At 40.9% G+C, this 16,093-nt stretch overlaps 1 protein-coding gene across 5 annotated transcripts in view; it reads right to left on the bottom strand.

Moving 5' to 3' along the window:
* The window catches only part of PDS5A (PDS5 cohesin associated factor A), a 185,386-nt gene that overhangs the window by 16,361 nt on the left and 152,932 nt on the right, over nucleotides 1-16,093 (bottom strand). For all 5 annotated transcript variants that reach the window (XR_013345994.1, XR_013345993.1, XM_077815732.1 and 2 more), the window contains exons 24-28: nucleotides 14,752-14,875; nucleotides 14,291-14,495; nucleotides 13,651-13,765; nucleotides 1,911-2,043; nucleotides 1,130-1,249 (exon numbers count right to left, since the gene is read on the bottom strand). Coding sequence is in view for 3 of the 5 variants with exons in the window: in XM_077815732.1 (XP_077671858.1) it covers nucleotides 1,130-1,249; nucleotides 1,911-2,043; nucleotides 13,651-13,765; nucleotides 14,291-14,495; nucleotides 14,752-14,875 (697 nt within the window). In the remaining 2 variants the exon portion in view is untranslated. The remainder of the gene's footprint in view (nucleotides 1-1,129; nucleotides 1,250-1,910; nucleotides 2,044-13,650; nucleotides 13,766-14,290; nucleotides 14,496-14,751; nucleotides 14,876-16,093) is intronic.

Below are 16,093 nucleotides of genomic sequence, written 5' to 3'. Positions count from 1 at the left end.
TTTTGTCACGTAAGTTGTTATCATCAAACCGTCTTGAGGCCTTTCCAATTTTCAGAAACTACACTTAAGAGTTTATATAGCTTCCTAGTGACAAATTTAATCTAATAAAGCACAACAAAATTTTATTCAGAACTGCACAGTTTGTATTCAGCAGTCACGCACTTCAATTCCAGATTCCCAATTTTTTCTAATTAACTTGAAGGTAAGCAAAAGTGATTTCCCTGTTGTATACGTTGTGTCTAGCTGTATTATTTGTTTTGGAAGACCAAAGAGAAGTGGTTTTTATAAACTGAAAGTTGTAATCTTATTTCATTTTGATTTTTAATATATAGGTATCAACCTAGTCAATCATAATGCAAATCAATCTCTCTACATGCTCACTTGGCCTGCATCACTATAGTATTTGATACTGCATAATGATGCAAGTAAACTACCAAGTTACATCATTTAACCTTTGAAATATCAGCCTCTGGAAGGGTTCTCTGTTTATGATACTGGAAATTTTGAGATGTATTCTCTTGCACAACCAGAAATTAAAATCTATCCTGTAGAATTCATTTGGCTCTACTCTAGCAATTTATGTCCTGATTATGGTAGTGTGATACAGGGTTCTACTGGTGACAATGAGGTTGCCCAAGGAAATCTTAAATCCCAAGAGGCTAAAGATTATATTAAAAGGACTTTTTTTAAAAAAAAAAAGTAAATGCACTACACCAAACAATTATCAGAATTAAATATATGCAAGATGTTTTAAAATTTAATCACCAATCTATCTGTTTCCTCTCTATACTTTTTTGTCAGCTTTGCATTCCATTTCTTTCTCTTTGTGTTTTGGCTTTTTCATTTCTCCCTCCCAGCAGGTGCACAACTCCTTAATGCAATGTCCTGTCAATGTCAGTTAAAGCATCAGTATTTTAAATAACTATCACCTGCTAACAAACAACTTTAGCTGCATCTGCTCAAGATGGACAGATGGCTTAGCATACAATTTGTGCTATATAAGTGAATACTTCTTATAATAAATACAAGTTTTCTCCCAACTCCGTATTTTAAATTATGATATAGCCTTGAAAGTTAAGTCACAAAGTATTTGTATTACTCCTCCCAGAAAATGAATTAACAAAATTACCTTTTCAGGTTGCGTAAAAAATTTGGTGGGCAATACAGGGTCCTTTGGTGAATCTGCATTACATAAAGCACTCTTGCTGTTGATTACACACAGTGCTACATCACATACTGTATAGAGTTTCTGAGGGAAAAAAAGGGAAACAGTGCTTTAGATATTATTTATAATTTTCATAAGAGTAGCAAGAATGTACTCTTAAAATGTATAATCAATGAGCAAAAATAATTCTGTATCAACTATTAAGAACATATTTTACACTTAAAGAATTAACAGCATACTTCGCTCCTCATCACACCTTGCCCCTCTCTGTAGTTCCCAGTTTATTTTCTATACAATACTCCTGAATGAATAATGAAAAATACTTTAGACGTATAAATGCACATCTGATGGCTGTTGCTCACTCGAACACACCAACAAGTTTCTTACTCCAACAGTAGACATTCATAGTAGTTATACATATTACATTATTTTCCCAAAGAGAAGAAACTGTCTAACATCTACATGCAACTAAAAGTTCAGGGCTGCAGTGAAAATTAACACTGAATAGCAGACAATATTTAACAAATGCAATTTATTCAACTTAGCTGCTAAAAGCAACAGTTTTTTTTTTTTTTAAAGCTGGAGATAAGTAACGTGTACATTGTTTACAACTAATGTTCTCTCTAGAGGACAGTAAACATTTCTGGTTTTGTGCTTTCTAACATCTTATGTATCTTGTTGTACATCTGATTGCAAAACCCTTCTGCTCTCAACCACCACTCCTAAAGTGAATCATATTTCTTACTTCATTGGCCTTAGGCTCATCAGGAGACTGAGCATCCCGGGTAAGCTTGATGCTTTCTGCCATCTTTTTCATGAAGGCATGGCTGTTGTTCTCATTCTTTGTCATTAAAACTTCAAGCATGAACCACAGGCACCTAATGAAACACAAGTAACTAAATACCATGTTTGATATTGTGATCTCCATGTGTGGAGAAGGAATAGCAACATCTTTAAAAACGTTATTCTATTAGCTCTATCAGCTATAACAGCAGTCTTAAGAGACTGTGGTCAAATCGTATATATAAGTCAAATCTTATGTGTGTGTGTAGCACAGGGGTATTTCAGTATAGTTTCAAGTAAACTTGACATTTTAAAATCTGTAAATTGCATATATGTTTTAAATTCTGTGTGTGGTTCATGCTTGAATTTACAGGTCTTTTAACACCACCAACCCAGTTTAGAACATTATATATATATATATATATATATATATATATATATATATATGCGCATGCAATTTACAGGTCTTAATATGTCAAGTTAACTTGAAACTACACTGAAATACCTGTGCCACACAATTAACTAACTATTCTGTATTGATTTTAATGGGCTTAGGATCAAGCCCTGAGTGAACTCTATATTAAACAAGAATGAAAATTTAATTTTATGGTAATTGTTTGGGTGGAAAAGACTCAATCAAGGTCTGTATAAAAAGTCCAACTCATTCACTTTCTCCTCTCTTAGTTCACTTCCATGAGCTAACCTCACAAAATAAAAAAATATCAGAGGAAATGAAGGGAAGAAAGAAGATGGAGCACTGACAATTTCTCCTTGTTGTATATATCCTTTTATCAATATCAGGCAAAAGAAAGGATATTTAACAGAGAGGTGACGTAACAAGCAAACAGGGGGCACTGGAACTAGCGGTGCTGGAGGTCTGGCAGCAACTTGGCTTGAAGTAGTAATATCAATCAAATATATGGTTTCCATCATATTCAGGGTTTACAGTTCTATTCAATGGTTTCAGAGTAGCAGCCGTGTTAGTCTGTATTCGCAAAGAGAAAAGGAGTACTTGTGGCACCTTAGAGACTAACCAATTTATTTGAGAATAAGCTTTTGTGAGCTACAGCTCACTTCATCGGATGCATTCAGTCAATGTTTTTCAGCACTCTGACTCTAAAAATTGTTCCACCACTCCTGAAGAAGCTTCCCATAATGGAGACAGATACCAAGACAGATGTCTCACATTTTGGTTGAATCCAGCTACCTGTTCCATTGTACCACAAACATAGGCAATATTCCACAAATGTGTGAGAGAGACACTCCCCCACAAAGTACCCTAGGGCAAAGTGCACTGATCTGATGGCCAAGAAGCCTTTCATAAGCCTTATTATTGAACAATGCTTCTTACTCCTACACTAGAAGGCAGGCGAGTATCAATGCCTCTCTCAGCAATTTAAAAACAAGTTAACTGAGGGGCTGCACAAGGTAACATCCGGAAAGGATGAAAATAGAACCTAGGTTTATAGTATGGCAGACCCAAGTCTCAGACACTTTGCCTTTCAGAACAAACAACCCAAATTAGAGTGTTTGCCTATCTAGCTGGTAACCTCTGCATTAGCCACTATCCAACACTCCTCTCCCACAGCCATGACTAGAACCCAGAATTCCTGATCCCAGCATTCTGTTGCTGTCTACCAAATAGTTGTGTAATCACTGAATAAATGTGTGTGGCATCCCCCTTTAGCACTTCGTCCACAGAAAATATCAGGATTACTTCTGTAGCTCAAGTAGTAGAAGTCTGAAAGTCCATGGTTCAAATCTTGGTCATGACTCAGACAGGAGGGGAGAGAGTGCCATGCAGCGGCACTGGGATCCCATAGGTGCCGCAGGACCCGCTGACACAACAGCGGGAGCGGATCAAATGTACTTTATTGCAGGGGAGTTTGGTGGGCAAAAAAAACAGACTGCAATAATCTGCAGGAAAACATAATCTTTAAAGGTTTTAATATTTAAAGGTCTTAAAATTATTTAAATCTTTAAAGGTTTTAATATTTTAAGTGAGGGATATAAAGAGATTTGATGTCTATTATAACAGAATTAAAGTATTTTTTACATGGTTTAAGCAAGATTTGTTTTATTCTTTCAGTAGTAAACATTTTGTCTGAATTCCATTTATAATAAATTAATCAACAATTTTTTTGTAGCACGGGAGAATGTGTCTCTCTTGCGGGTTCTAAGGTTTTTGCAGGTGGGAGCAGCATAAAAAGGCAAGAAACAATGCAGGAGCAGGTGGGAGTGGAAGTAGGTATTGCAGGGCAGGACAGGAGCGGGATTAAAAAAATAGTCCTGTGCAGGGCTCTATTTTATGGTTGCACATGATGGAATTTATTTTTTCTGTTTTCTTTTTTAAAAACCGGTTTATTTAATTCACACAGTGAGAAAACATCCTTAAAACCAGGTTTTATAGTTAACACACATAATTTGTCAATTATGGCACAAAGGGCAACATAGGAACAAAACATAGGAGCTCGATGCTTTCATTTGTCACACACTGGCAGCTCTGAAAGTTGAGAGATCTGACCAAGAAAACTGGATGCAGTTGTAATAAGGCTCAATATTACTTCTCTGGGAAAGAAATATGAGGGAGACCAAGAAGGGCAACATTTGCTAGCTGCTGCTTTAATCCCATAAAGCTGGGAAAGGAGGATTACTTTTGTAGAAAAACTAACACCGCGACTAGACAAACAGTCTGCCTGAATGTCAGATTTCCAAATTCTTAGGAACCCTAATCTTCCTGGTTGAGGATATAAATATTGAAAACTGCAAAGTGCCGAACATGAAGAATGCTTCCTTCAGAAGTTCAAAGGAAGAGAAGTGAGTATCCCATAAGAACATTTAAATAATAAACTGCCACTCAATTGAGATAAAATATCCGTTATGTTTGGCAGATTCAATTAAATAGACATGCTAGCCTATCTCACATCCTTCCATTATTCACAAAGACTAAAATGGATGAAGGCTGGATCCTTAAACTGCTCTTATCAAGTACCTCTGAAACACAGTATTGTCAGTTAAAGATTCTCAAAAGAGTGCACAGCTATTAAGAACACATTTGATTTTGATTGCTTCCTCTATCATCAACTTATGGTGTATGCAGGCCCTCGTCTACAACTTCGTAAATAGGTGATCATGCACAAATAGTCAAACTTCAAACTAAGTCAAATATATAAAAACAAAATGTGCTCTTCCTTGAAAAAAAAAACAGATTTTTAGCAGGATCTCAGGTCTGCAAATTATGGATATGTGGGTCAGAGTGGAATGAATGTGGTTTATCCCTGTCCTACCTTAATGCCTTTAGATTCCTTGGAAAATATGTGCTCAAAGGGAAAAGACAACTGTCTCAGATGTCAGAGTACCATACTACCTCACTCATCTTGTGTCTCTAATATCCTGCGCCCAACATGGCTACACATCACTGCATATCTCTGAGGAGCATCCTAGAGTCTATCTATCAGAATGTATGTCAACTCAATATAGTTGAATATCTAGCTAATCACAGATTTTCTTTACACTGTTGTATTTAGGGCACTTGCAACCAGGTTGGAATCAATCAATTTGAAAAGAATGCCAGCCTGCTTCTGTAAGTTAGCAGAAATCTATGAGAATACCTTAGGATGGACTCTAAGCAGAGTTTCCTAGGAGTATTGTTGATTTTTATTTTTAGAGAAAAGGGTTTTTGGATTTATCTCAGGAGACTTTTCAGCAATATATTCCTGTCAGATGCCTGAATGGAACATTCCTTGCTCCATACAAGGAGAGGTTACTTACTATGTAAAGTAACTGGAGTTCTTAAACATGTTTGTCCCTATGGGTGCTCCACTTCAGGTGAGTGAGTGTCCCAGGGGCCTTTGACTGGAGACTTTTGATAGAAGTCTCTGTTCGGTTTATATATGCACCCAAGGGCATATAGGGCTGTGACAAGCGAATTGCCCTCACTTCCTTCCCTACCACAAAGAAGAAGTAGGAAAGGAGAGCATGTAGCGATGCACCCATACGTACAAACATACTGAAGAACTCCAATTACTGTACAAGATGAGTAACCTCTGCTCCTCCTTTAAGTAATGTCCTTATGAATGCTCCACTTCAGGTGAGTCCTCAGCAGTTCTTTTAAAAGGAAATGGATGCTTTGGAGCATGGTCTAAGACCAGTGGTAGTCAACAGATGGACTGCAGGCCAAATCCAGACCATCAGACGCTTTTCAGTGGACCGCATGGGCTGAAGCTAAGTTGGGGCTGGAGCCATGCCTGTTCCACAGCACAGCCCCCCCCCCGAGCAGTGGGTGCAGTAGTGTCCCCAGGTGGCTGCTCATGCAGTTGCAGCCACATTGGGATCAGTGCAGGGATGGAGAGGGGGCAAGCAGCAATGTCGGGGGGGGGCATCCCCCCCGCAGGCAGCCTAATGTGTCTCCACTACGCCCTGGCCCTCCAATCAGGCAGCAATGAGGTGTCACATGCTCATGTTGCAGCCCAATCAGAGGGCAGTGCTGTCTGGGCCCTAATTCAAATTCTTCTGTGCCTTCCCTGGAGACAGAGGGGCTGGCTGGGTCATGGAGCTGCAACTTGTGGGCCCCAGGCCCTACTGGGGAACCCGGCTGGTAAGAGCCTGACGAGGTTCTGCAGAATCTGCTTGTGCCAGGGCACCAAGCATAGCATGCCCTGCCCCCTCCCTCTGGCCTTGTGCCCCCCACCCATGCGGTCCCTGGAGCCTCTCCCCTGGCCTTGTGTCCTCCCCACCCTATGTCCTTTGGGGTCAAACCCCAGGGCCCTTTCCAGCTGCCCCCCAAACCAGCCTATTTCTCCCTCTCCACTCCCCCTCCAGCCACCTACTTCATAGACTATCAGGGTTGGAAGGGACCTCAGGAGGTCATCTAGTCCAACCCCCTGCTCAAAGCAGGACCAATCCCCAACTAAATCATCCCAGCCAGGGCTTTGTCAAGCCTGACCTTAAAAACTTCAAAGGAAGGAGATTCCACTACCTCCCTAGGTAACGCATTCCAGTGCTTCACCACCCTCCTAGTGACTTCTAACACATCCCGGCTAATATTCCCTCTAATTTTTTCCATCCATGTGTGGAATAAATTTTGTTATGTGCACCAAGGTATGTACCTATGTGCACCACCAATAGAAACAAAAAGCTTTGATATAATATATATTTTTTAAAAGTTACCATAGGAATAATTACTCCAGCCAGGACAGGTTTGGTATTTTAGAACTCACTACTCAAAGAATTAAATGTAAGTGTAAGAGAAATAAACATTATGAAATGCGTAGACCAGTCAAAACAGTAAAATAACACTTTGAAAGAATAAAATTATAGAGACTATATGTGCATTGCAGGAAGTACCAGGAAGTACCAACAACAACAATACAAATGTGTGTTGGGAGGTGAGTGGGAAAGAGACAGAGTGTGTGTGTGAGTGAGAGAGACACTCTTAGACTCTGTGTGTCAGAGTGCTGGCTGCTGGGGAAAGCTGTGCGCTGTCTCTTTAAGACATTCACTAAAAGCTCTCCTGCTCTGTCCTGAGCCCCGTTGTCTCCCCTCCCCTGTTCTGTGGAGACAGGGTACATGGGCAGGCAGAGAGAGAGAGAGACTGTGTGAGCTAGCTGCTGGGGATATCTCATAAACAGTGCACTGTCTCTTTAAGAAAGGCACACAGACACTCACCATTCAGAAGCTCCAAGTCCTCCTGAGCCAGGCTGTCCCCTCTGCCCTGCTCTGCGGAGATCAGGTATGGGGGCAGGGGGACACCCTGACATCTCTTCCCTCCCCCTCCAGCGCCCACTACCCCCCTGCTCTGCACAGCCAGCAGGAGGGTCCTGGGAGCAGCTGCAGGAAGGAGCAACATGGGGGGAGGGGCACCTGACCACATGCTGCCCGCTATGCTCACGGGCACTTAAATCTCTCCTGCCCAGCTGCCCAAGCACGGCTTTCTCCCATCTCCCCAGGGCTGCTAACTAGAGTATCCTTGGCCCCTCCCCCTACCTGGAGCCTCCTTCCTGCCACTCTGCTTTCCCAGCCCCCAAAGGGGCATTGCACCGCTAGCTGGATCATAATTCAATAGCTTCGCCTCCTGGCTCCGAGCTCTAAAGTACTCACACACACTCACACTGTACTTTGGTGCCCAGATCCCAGCCCATACCCACTCCTCTTCCCCCGCACCCCATCTCTGCTACCTGGCTCAATTAGGGGCACAGAGAAATGTTTGGGAGTGGAGAGAGAGTGGCAACACCAGGTGGCTCAGGCCAGCTCCGTATGGCCTGTTTTCAATTTAGGGAAATAAGTTCACTCTACTCTCCAGGTAGGGAACTGGCGGGCAATTGGGGAGCTTGGGGGACAATTGAGGGGTTAGGGAAGGACAGCTGGGTGTGGGTCTGGACCTTGATTATACCTTGACAAAAAATAATTACTACCTCTGGTCTAAGACCATCAGCAGGACAGCAGTCCCAAAGGCATCATCTGCCTGAGATGCCTGCACTAAGGCACAGTGCTTTGAGAAAGTATGGATGGAAGCACATGCGGCAGCTTTGCAGATTTCTGCATCAGGTACATCTTTCAGTAGGGCCACAGAGGTAGACTGAGATCTGGTGGAACAGGATATACCTCTAAGACAATGCTGACCATCAGCAGCTTTGTAGCAGGAGAGAATACAACCTGAAATCCATTTGGAGAGTCTTTGGGTGGACACCAGAACCCCTTTATCTCTGTCTGCGAAAGAAACAGAATCTGGGAGAGCCCCTAAAATTCTGACCAACTCAAAGGTCTCCTAACAATCTCCTAACATCCAAGATATGAAGAGCAGCTTCCTACCTAGACAGATGGTTTAGGATGTAGGACTGGCAGATGAAATATCTAATTGATAGGAAAATCTGAGGTCAACTTTGGTAAAAATTGGGGGTGTGGTCAGAGAGATGCCTTTATCTTTAAAAAACTGAGTAGGATCAGCCTTCAAAGCCCCTACCTCAAAGATTCTATAAGTGGAGGTGAGAGCCATTGTCAGGCATAATTGTAAAACTGTGCGCCTGACCAACAGCTCAAAGGGAGGTGTCCTCAGAGAGTTGAGGCCAAGTTCAAATCCCATGCTGGGGTGGGTTCCCTGATAGGCAGAAAAAGGTTAGATAATCCTTTGATGAACCTAGAAGTTGTAGGATAAGCTAAGCCCAAGAACCCTTCCACAGAGGGAATGGAACACCATGACAGCTGTCAGGTGAACTTTAATAGAGTTCAGAGAGACCTGTGATCTTCAAACTGAAAAGATACTCTAGAATCTCAAAGAGGGGAGAGTCGACAAGAAACAGGTGCTGCTGGGTACCCTAGTGGTAGAATCTCTTCCATTTTTGTAGTTAAGTCTTCCTACTTGATTCTTTTGTGCTATTCAACAGTACCTTCTGAATCTCTCTACAGCGACAGGTGCTGTACTCTGAGAGCCAACCAGGAACAAAGCCTTGAGTCATAGAATGCTGAGACTAGAGTGAAGAATGTTTCCAGAGTCTTGAGTGAGAAGGTCAGGTGTTAATGGAAGACTGATGGTAGGGTGAGATGAGAGACAAATTAGATTTGGGAATCATACCTGTCTTGGCCAAGTTGGTGTAAATAAAATGACTTTGGCTTTGTCCTGCTTGATATTGTTTCAGACTCTGTGGATGAGATGTGTCGGAGGATAGGTATACAACAGGAAGTGACAACCTAGATAACCTCTCAAACAACTTTTATGCTTCCTGTTGATGGCGGTGGCAAGATGATTTACTTCTGGAAAGCTCCAGGTGTGAAATATCTGTTTGAGTATAGTTGTTGAGTTCCCTCTCATGATCCTGACAGAAGTGTCTGCTCAGATCAGGTGCTGTGGTGGTCTGGAGGTTGGGCAGGTATACAGCAGCGATGAGGATGCAGTAGACTACACACCAGTGCCATAGCTTCATTGCTCCTGCACAAAGGGAAGGGGATGTTGCTCCCCCCATCAATTTATGTTGTACATACTAGCCCTGTTTCTGTCATTATCCTGAAGGATTGTCCCCCGTTAATCACAAGAAGTATTGGAAGGCATATCTGATTGCTCTGAGCTCCAGGAAGTTGACACGGAGTATAGATTCCTGGGAAGCCCACCTATGCTGAATGGTATGCTCTTGAACGTCACCTACAACCAGAACTATAGTGATGATGGGGGGGCAGGTAGGGGTGTGTGTGAAAGGGATCCCAGCAGACTCTCTTCGTCAAGTCCTGAAACTGTTTGAAATCATCCACACGTGATAGGGTGTGCAGGGGCATGAATGCCTCATCGGGGAGGATGAAAATATATTTGAGAGAGCCTCATCAGCTCTTTTCTTTTGTTCTTCCAATGATTCCTCCTGTGCTGTGGACTGATGTGGAGGCATGTAAGGGAACAAAGTGCTGTCTCTGGCCACTCAATCCACGAGCTAGGTGCCCTGGAAAACTGATGATGATAAGCAGCCCAAGGATCCCAATATGGCCACTGAGGGGCGCCATAAGGGAAGGGGGAATGTATCAAAGCTCAGTCATACCAGGATGGATGTGGAGTGACTTGAGGCTGTCTGTGCATTGGGGTATCCCTTGAAGAAAAGCCTCCAGAGGAGTCAGGTCTGGGTTAATAATGAAATGAACCTTGGACCGAATTTTCATAGTCAGAGGAGCTATCATCTTCATGGTCGTAGGGGGGTGCAAACAATGGTGGAGAGGAAGCAGGTTATCTGTCTATTCCAATAATTACCAGGAAGCCAGCAGGTACCAGTGACTGGTGTGGTACCAGGGATACATAAAACAGCAGTACCACAAGTCTTCCCACACTCAACAAGGAAGACTTGGGTTAATTGGAGAGGAACAAGTCCCTGGAGCATCTGAATCCCTGCAGTACTGAGGATGGTATAGGGTGAGTCAGTACTAGCCAACTGGTCAATTTTGGTACCATATACAGTGAGGAGGAAGTAGAGATTGTAGTTGGTAGTGTCTTCCTTGCTGCAGAGACCCTAGCACAGTCGTTCTCAGCCTATTTACCATTGTGAGCCATATATGCAGCTCTCTATGTGTTATGTGGGCCACATCCACACAATATATATACTACCTGTATGGGCTTGAGGATATCACATGGGCCACAGCTCTGTGCTGATTGAGTCACAAGTGGCCCACGGGCCATAGGTTAAGAACCAATACCCTAGCCCTTTGATCATGCTTAAGGGATACTGAGGCAGGCTTTGGTATCAACCGATAGGTACCGTAAAACTAAGAAGTACTCAAGGATTTGGATGTGGGGAGACCCTCAATACTGAGAACATCTGAAACCTCAGCAGTACCCTTCTTGGGATGGGAGGTCTCTGTGGGAGGTCTTTACGGGTTATCTTTTTGAGGTGATTTGGAGCTCCTCTAAGTAGAAGATTTGGCATTCTCTCCCCAGGTCTCCTTCATGTAGGTCTGGTGGGTAACTGAGCTGCAGAGGTTGACAGGGCACTGTGGTCACTGGAAGACTGATGTACAGGGAGAGTCATCGAGGCCTAGATCTGACGCAGGTCAAAGGGAGAGCTCCACCATGAAGAGATGAAACTTCATCTCCCTATTCTTCCTAGACCTACTCTTGAACATTGAGCAGATCTTGCACATAGATGGAATGTGAGTAATCTCTAAGCAGCAATACAGTGAGAGTGGCGGTCACTAACTGGGAAAGACTGCAATCAAGTGAGGCAACGTTTACACCCTCAGGATTTATGCAGGTCCCAAGGAAGAAAATGTACCTTTAGAGGGAAGGAGACAGCCTGGGTGGTGATGAGGAGGAGAAAAGAAGAGATTAGGAGTTTCTGAGGGGAAAAACAAGACAACTAAAAAAATAAAACAAAACCTAGTTTGCTAACCTAATTAATTAACTAAAACTAAGAAAGAGTAAGCTAGCTGAAGAACCAGGCAATGCTAGACACTCTATTTCAGGCTGAAGTGGTTGAGAAGGAACTGAGGGTGATTTGTCTGTCACAGTACTATATACCCTCCGTACAGGTATATAGCTAGGACGCATGTGCAAACTGAATGGGCACTGGTACCAAAAGTGTCCAATCAAAGGCAGTTGGGGCACATTCCCACCTTAAGTGGAGTACCCATAGGTACTCAAAGAAGAACGGAGTTTTTCTTTTTCTGGAGTGGTCACTTTTTTGTTCAGCCACTCTGTGTGGGAAGAGAATTCACATAAAAGTGCTCCAAGAGGGAGTCCTACAAAAGCTCTGTGCACTAAAAGTACTCCTCCAAGGGAGTATTAATTTAACAGCCAATAATTAAAACTTTCACTATTATTCAGGATCTGTGGTGAGAAAGTACATTCCAGAAAGTGGGAGTGCTTTCAGACGCTACCGGAGACAGGCAAGTCTTGGATAAAAAGCAGAGCTCATGGTAGGACAAAGAGTCTTCAGCTGCCTCCGTTTTCTGCACAGAGGGGAGTCAGGCAACTCAGAAGTCAGGATTAGACTGAGGAACCCTACACATGTCTAGGTGAAAGATGCAATAAAGACTGAAGAGGAAATGGGTGGATTGGGCTATTTATACCAGTCATTTATTGCTTTTTATTATTTCTATAGCACAACATAGTTATACCATGCTTACAGTAGAAGCTCAGTGCCAAAAAGATAACAGGTCTTTGTCCTAAAGGTCTTAAAGTCTCAAGGCTTAAATGAAAACACAAGGGAAAAGCAAAACACACCCACAGGAGTGTGGGGGTGGAGGGAGCAGCCATTAGAGCTGGAATGCTAAATGGAATGCGTGTGTTTTGAAAAGTTCCTTGAAGAGAGACAGAGGAAGCATGGTGTATTTCAAACATACAGGATATATTTCAAAAGAAACAGAAAGGCTATTTCAGATATATGGGATGATGCAGAAGGTACAGAGTAGGAACCAGTGAAGATGTTAAATGGGGTAATGATGTATAACAAATGATGCTAACAATACTAAGATGCAGTCAGCCTGCCTTACTTAAGTACAGCAGGAATCTCAGGGCAATGGGTGATCCTACCATAACATGCTAGTAAGTTACACATAGACACACACAACTGTGTAAGTTAAGGATGAAGCAGCATCATGATTCCAGTATTATTATTTTTCTCATTTTAAGTGTCAGACACTTAGTAAAATTAATAATAATTTTGTATGTATAATTTAAAAAATTGGTATTTCAAAAATTATAAATGTTTTCATGCACATTACATAGTAACTCTAATGGTGTCAACTTTTGGGGGAATACTACAAATACTTCTGGGAAACAGAACAAAAATTGAACTGAGAATCAGAACAAACAATGTCCTATTACAAAACATTCAGTTTCTATAAAGCAGAGCTCTTCAAGCAGCATAAAAAGTTATCTACAGTTTGTAACACTGTGCACTGAAGATGGCTGTCCTTGTATCATTTTCCAGGGATTAGATGTGCCTGAGTGAGTGGATCTAAAATGATCAATTTAATTTAAAAAACCCAAAACACTTATTAAATTATTATACTTGTGAAGAAACGTCTTTTGCCATTTCAGCTTTCAGAACACAGTGCAGAACAGATAGCTGTTGCTTTCATTCCAAGATCAGTTATTCACTTCTAAGAAAACAGATCTATAGAATCCCTTTAATGATAGTTCTTCATAGTAAGAGTGATGGCTTCATCTTCAAATTTTCAAACAGAGAAAAATTATTCTAGTCTCAACTATTCTGGACTGACTTGACACTTACTCTTTGATATCACGAAGTTGATCAACATCCTGAGGTTTTGTGAAATCTGGATCATGTGCCAGTAAATGAATCATATACGGTACCACATATTCAGGCAGCAGAGATAACAGCTTTTCTGTAACAATAAAACACATAAGCAACTTAAATATACATGCAGAAAGAATAAGAACCCCAGAATACCAGTCAATTTATTTTTATATGAATATGCAATGCTAAGTTTTGATACATCCACATATTAGCTTGCATGTTTTAATGTATCAAGAATACTGTAAAGCTGTTTCATCTTATTACAAAAAGAAAATCCAAACAAGTCAGAACTTGAAGGTTTTATTTTTGTAGAAAAAAAAACTGATATGAAAAGATAGCTTAATAACTAAAAAGGTAACAACTTGTATTCTAAAATATAATTATTGGTAGAGTACAGAAAAATACTTTATAAAGAGGAAAAGGGAACTGCTAGATAAAATAAGTTAATTACATTTGTTGCACTAGCTCCGTAAGAACCAGAAAAAAAATCACTATGAAAACATACTTCTGTGAAAAATGCTAGACAAGATCATTTACTTAATTCTTTAAAAGCTTCTCATTAAGTTTGGTCTTCAAAGTTTATACTTTGAATACATTTTACAACAGTACTCACCATTAGCCATAGGGTTCTGCTTAATATACTCTCTTCGTATACTGATATTTTTGAGCAAACACTGTCTGGCATGGGCTCTTCTCTCTTTCACAGGGTCTTTGGCACACAAGGCAAAGATTGCCATGTATTCCAATGGGAGCAGTAACTTCACAAGTGCCTTGTGCAGCTTCTGAGCAAATATCTGCCTCACTTGATAACACTCATCCTGTAGTAGCAAAAACACAAAACAGTGCCACTATAAAAATCTTAGTCCCTTAAACATAACAGAAAACTCTCAAACTGGGTAGTAAGGGGACATACTTTAAAAAGATGAATAGACATAATGTGATATTTGAAGTGTTCAGAACTTTTTTTTTTTAAAGCTGCACTACAGAAAGGGTAGCATCAACAAGAGCTCTGTGGTGAGGACTGCAATATAGTCTTGTTAACAGTCACTTCATAATTCAAGAGCAGTTACTTACATTAATGACAAGTGCACAGAGCTGGAACTGCTCTGGGGTAATTATTTCATGGTAACAAGGTTCCTGAGCAAGCTTCATTATGGCACTACCAGCAGCCAGTCGGAGACGAGACATATCTGATTTACTATAAAAACATACAAGAAAAATCATTGTACTCAAATTTTTTGTGTATAATTTTTTCCTTCTTTTACAAGACCACTCAATTAAAAATTGTGAATAAGAACCTTTGTAAACCAGCTGTCAGCAATATGGTTTTAGGCTCTTAATCTAAACTAACCTTGCTAGGAAGAAATCATATGAAGATGACTCTTTTCTCCTTAAAATATTATTTCAACTTGATAAGAAGTTCAAAGAATCAATTAGTTTAAGTTTCTTTGGTTTTCATGGCATCATCTGCTATACTGACTCCAAAAGGCTGACACTACAGGTTTCATTTTTAAATAATTTTTTCCACCGTGTAATATCTAGTATTTCAAATTTACTGTTGATATTTTCCAGGGTTTATTTTTTTAGTTACTTGTTTCTGTAACTTGCCAGAAGATTATATACTCGTAAGTAAAATATTCCTCTTTTCATCCTAGAACAATATTAGTCAATTATAAAGTTTAACAGTTCTTGCTCACACCTGCTGGCAACTTCCACTTCAATTTTTTTCTTCCCTTGAATAAGGAGGAAGCTCTCAACAGAAAGTGGAGACTTGTACTACCATAAAAGGGAAGGAGTTCCCAACAAAATTATCTGGTCAGTGGCAGGCTGATTGATGGGCTCAGTAAAAAACAAAGAGGTTAGTCTGGACTGGTGGCTCAGAATCCCAGAACCAAATTATCAGATAAAGGTTTTCTATAACATTCAACTTTTTCTCATCTAACATTAAATTCTACATTAAAAAGTTATAAATGTCTAAGCATACAGTATTCCAAATGCTCAAATTGTAAGTCTTTGGTTTCCACTTCAGTTCTGTAAAAGACTAGGGACTGCAATGATCCATGGCAAACCTATGACTTTACAAGCTCCTGACAATGACTTAGGTCCTGATCTTGCAAAAAATCATGAAGGTGGATTCCAATCTACTGAAGTCAATGGGGATCTGTTAATGTGGATCTTCTGGCAAGATGGGACCTTCTAGACAGAAACCTCTAGCAACAGTAAAAAGTACACATATGGCTATCCTCAAGGCTGGAGGAAAGGTACCACATTTGTAGTTTGTTACTTAGATTTCCAAATTTATGAATTTAAATGGTTTTATACCATCTAGACGTTTATATAGGGCCAATAATCATGGTATCAGAAAGCCCCTCAGAATTACCATGTACACAGAAATGTATATTTAGGCTTTGAAGTT

Source organism: Eretmochelys imbricata, chromosome 4 (assembly GCF_965152235.1).
Source record: "Eretmochelys imbricata isolate rEreImb1 chromosome 4, rEreImb1.hap1, whole genome shotgun sequence".
NCBI lineage: Eukaryota > Metazoa > Chordata > Testudines > Cheloniidae > Eretmochelys > Eretmochelys imbricata.
The sequence above is the reverse complement of the archived record's forward strand: the minus strand, read 5'-3'. Positions and strand labels throughout refer to the sequence as shown.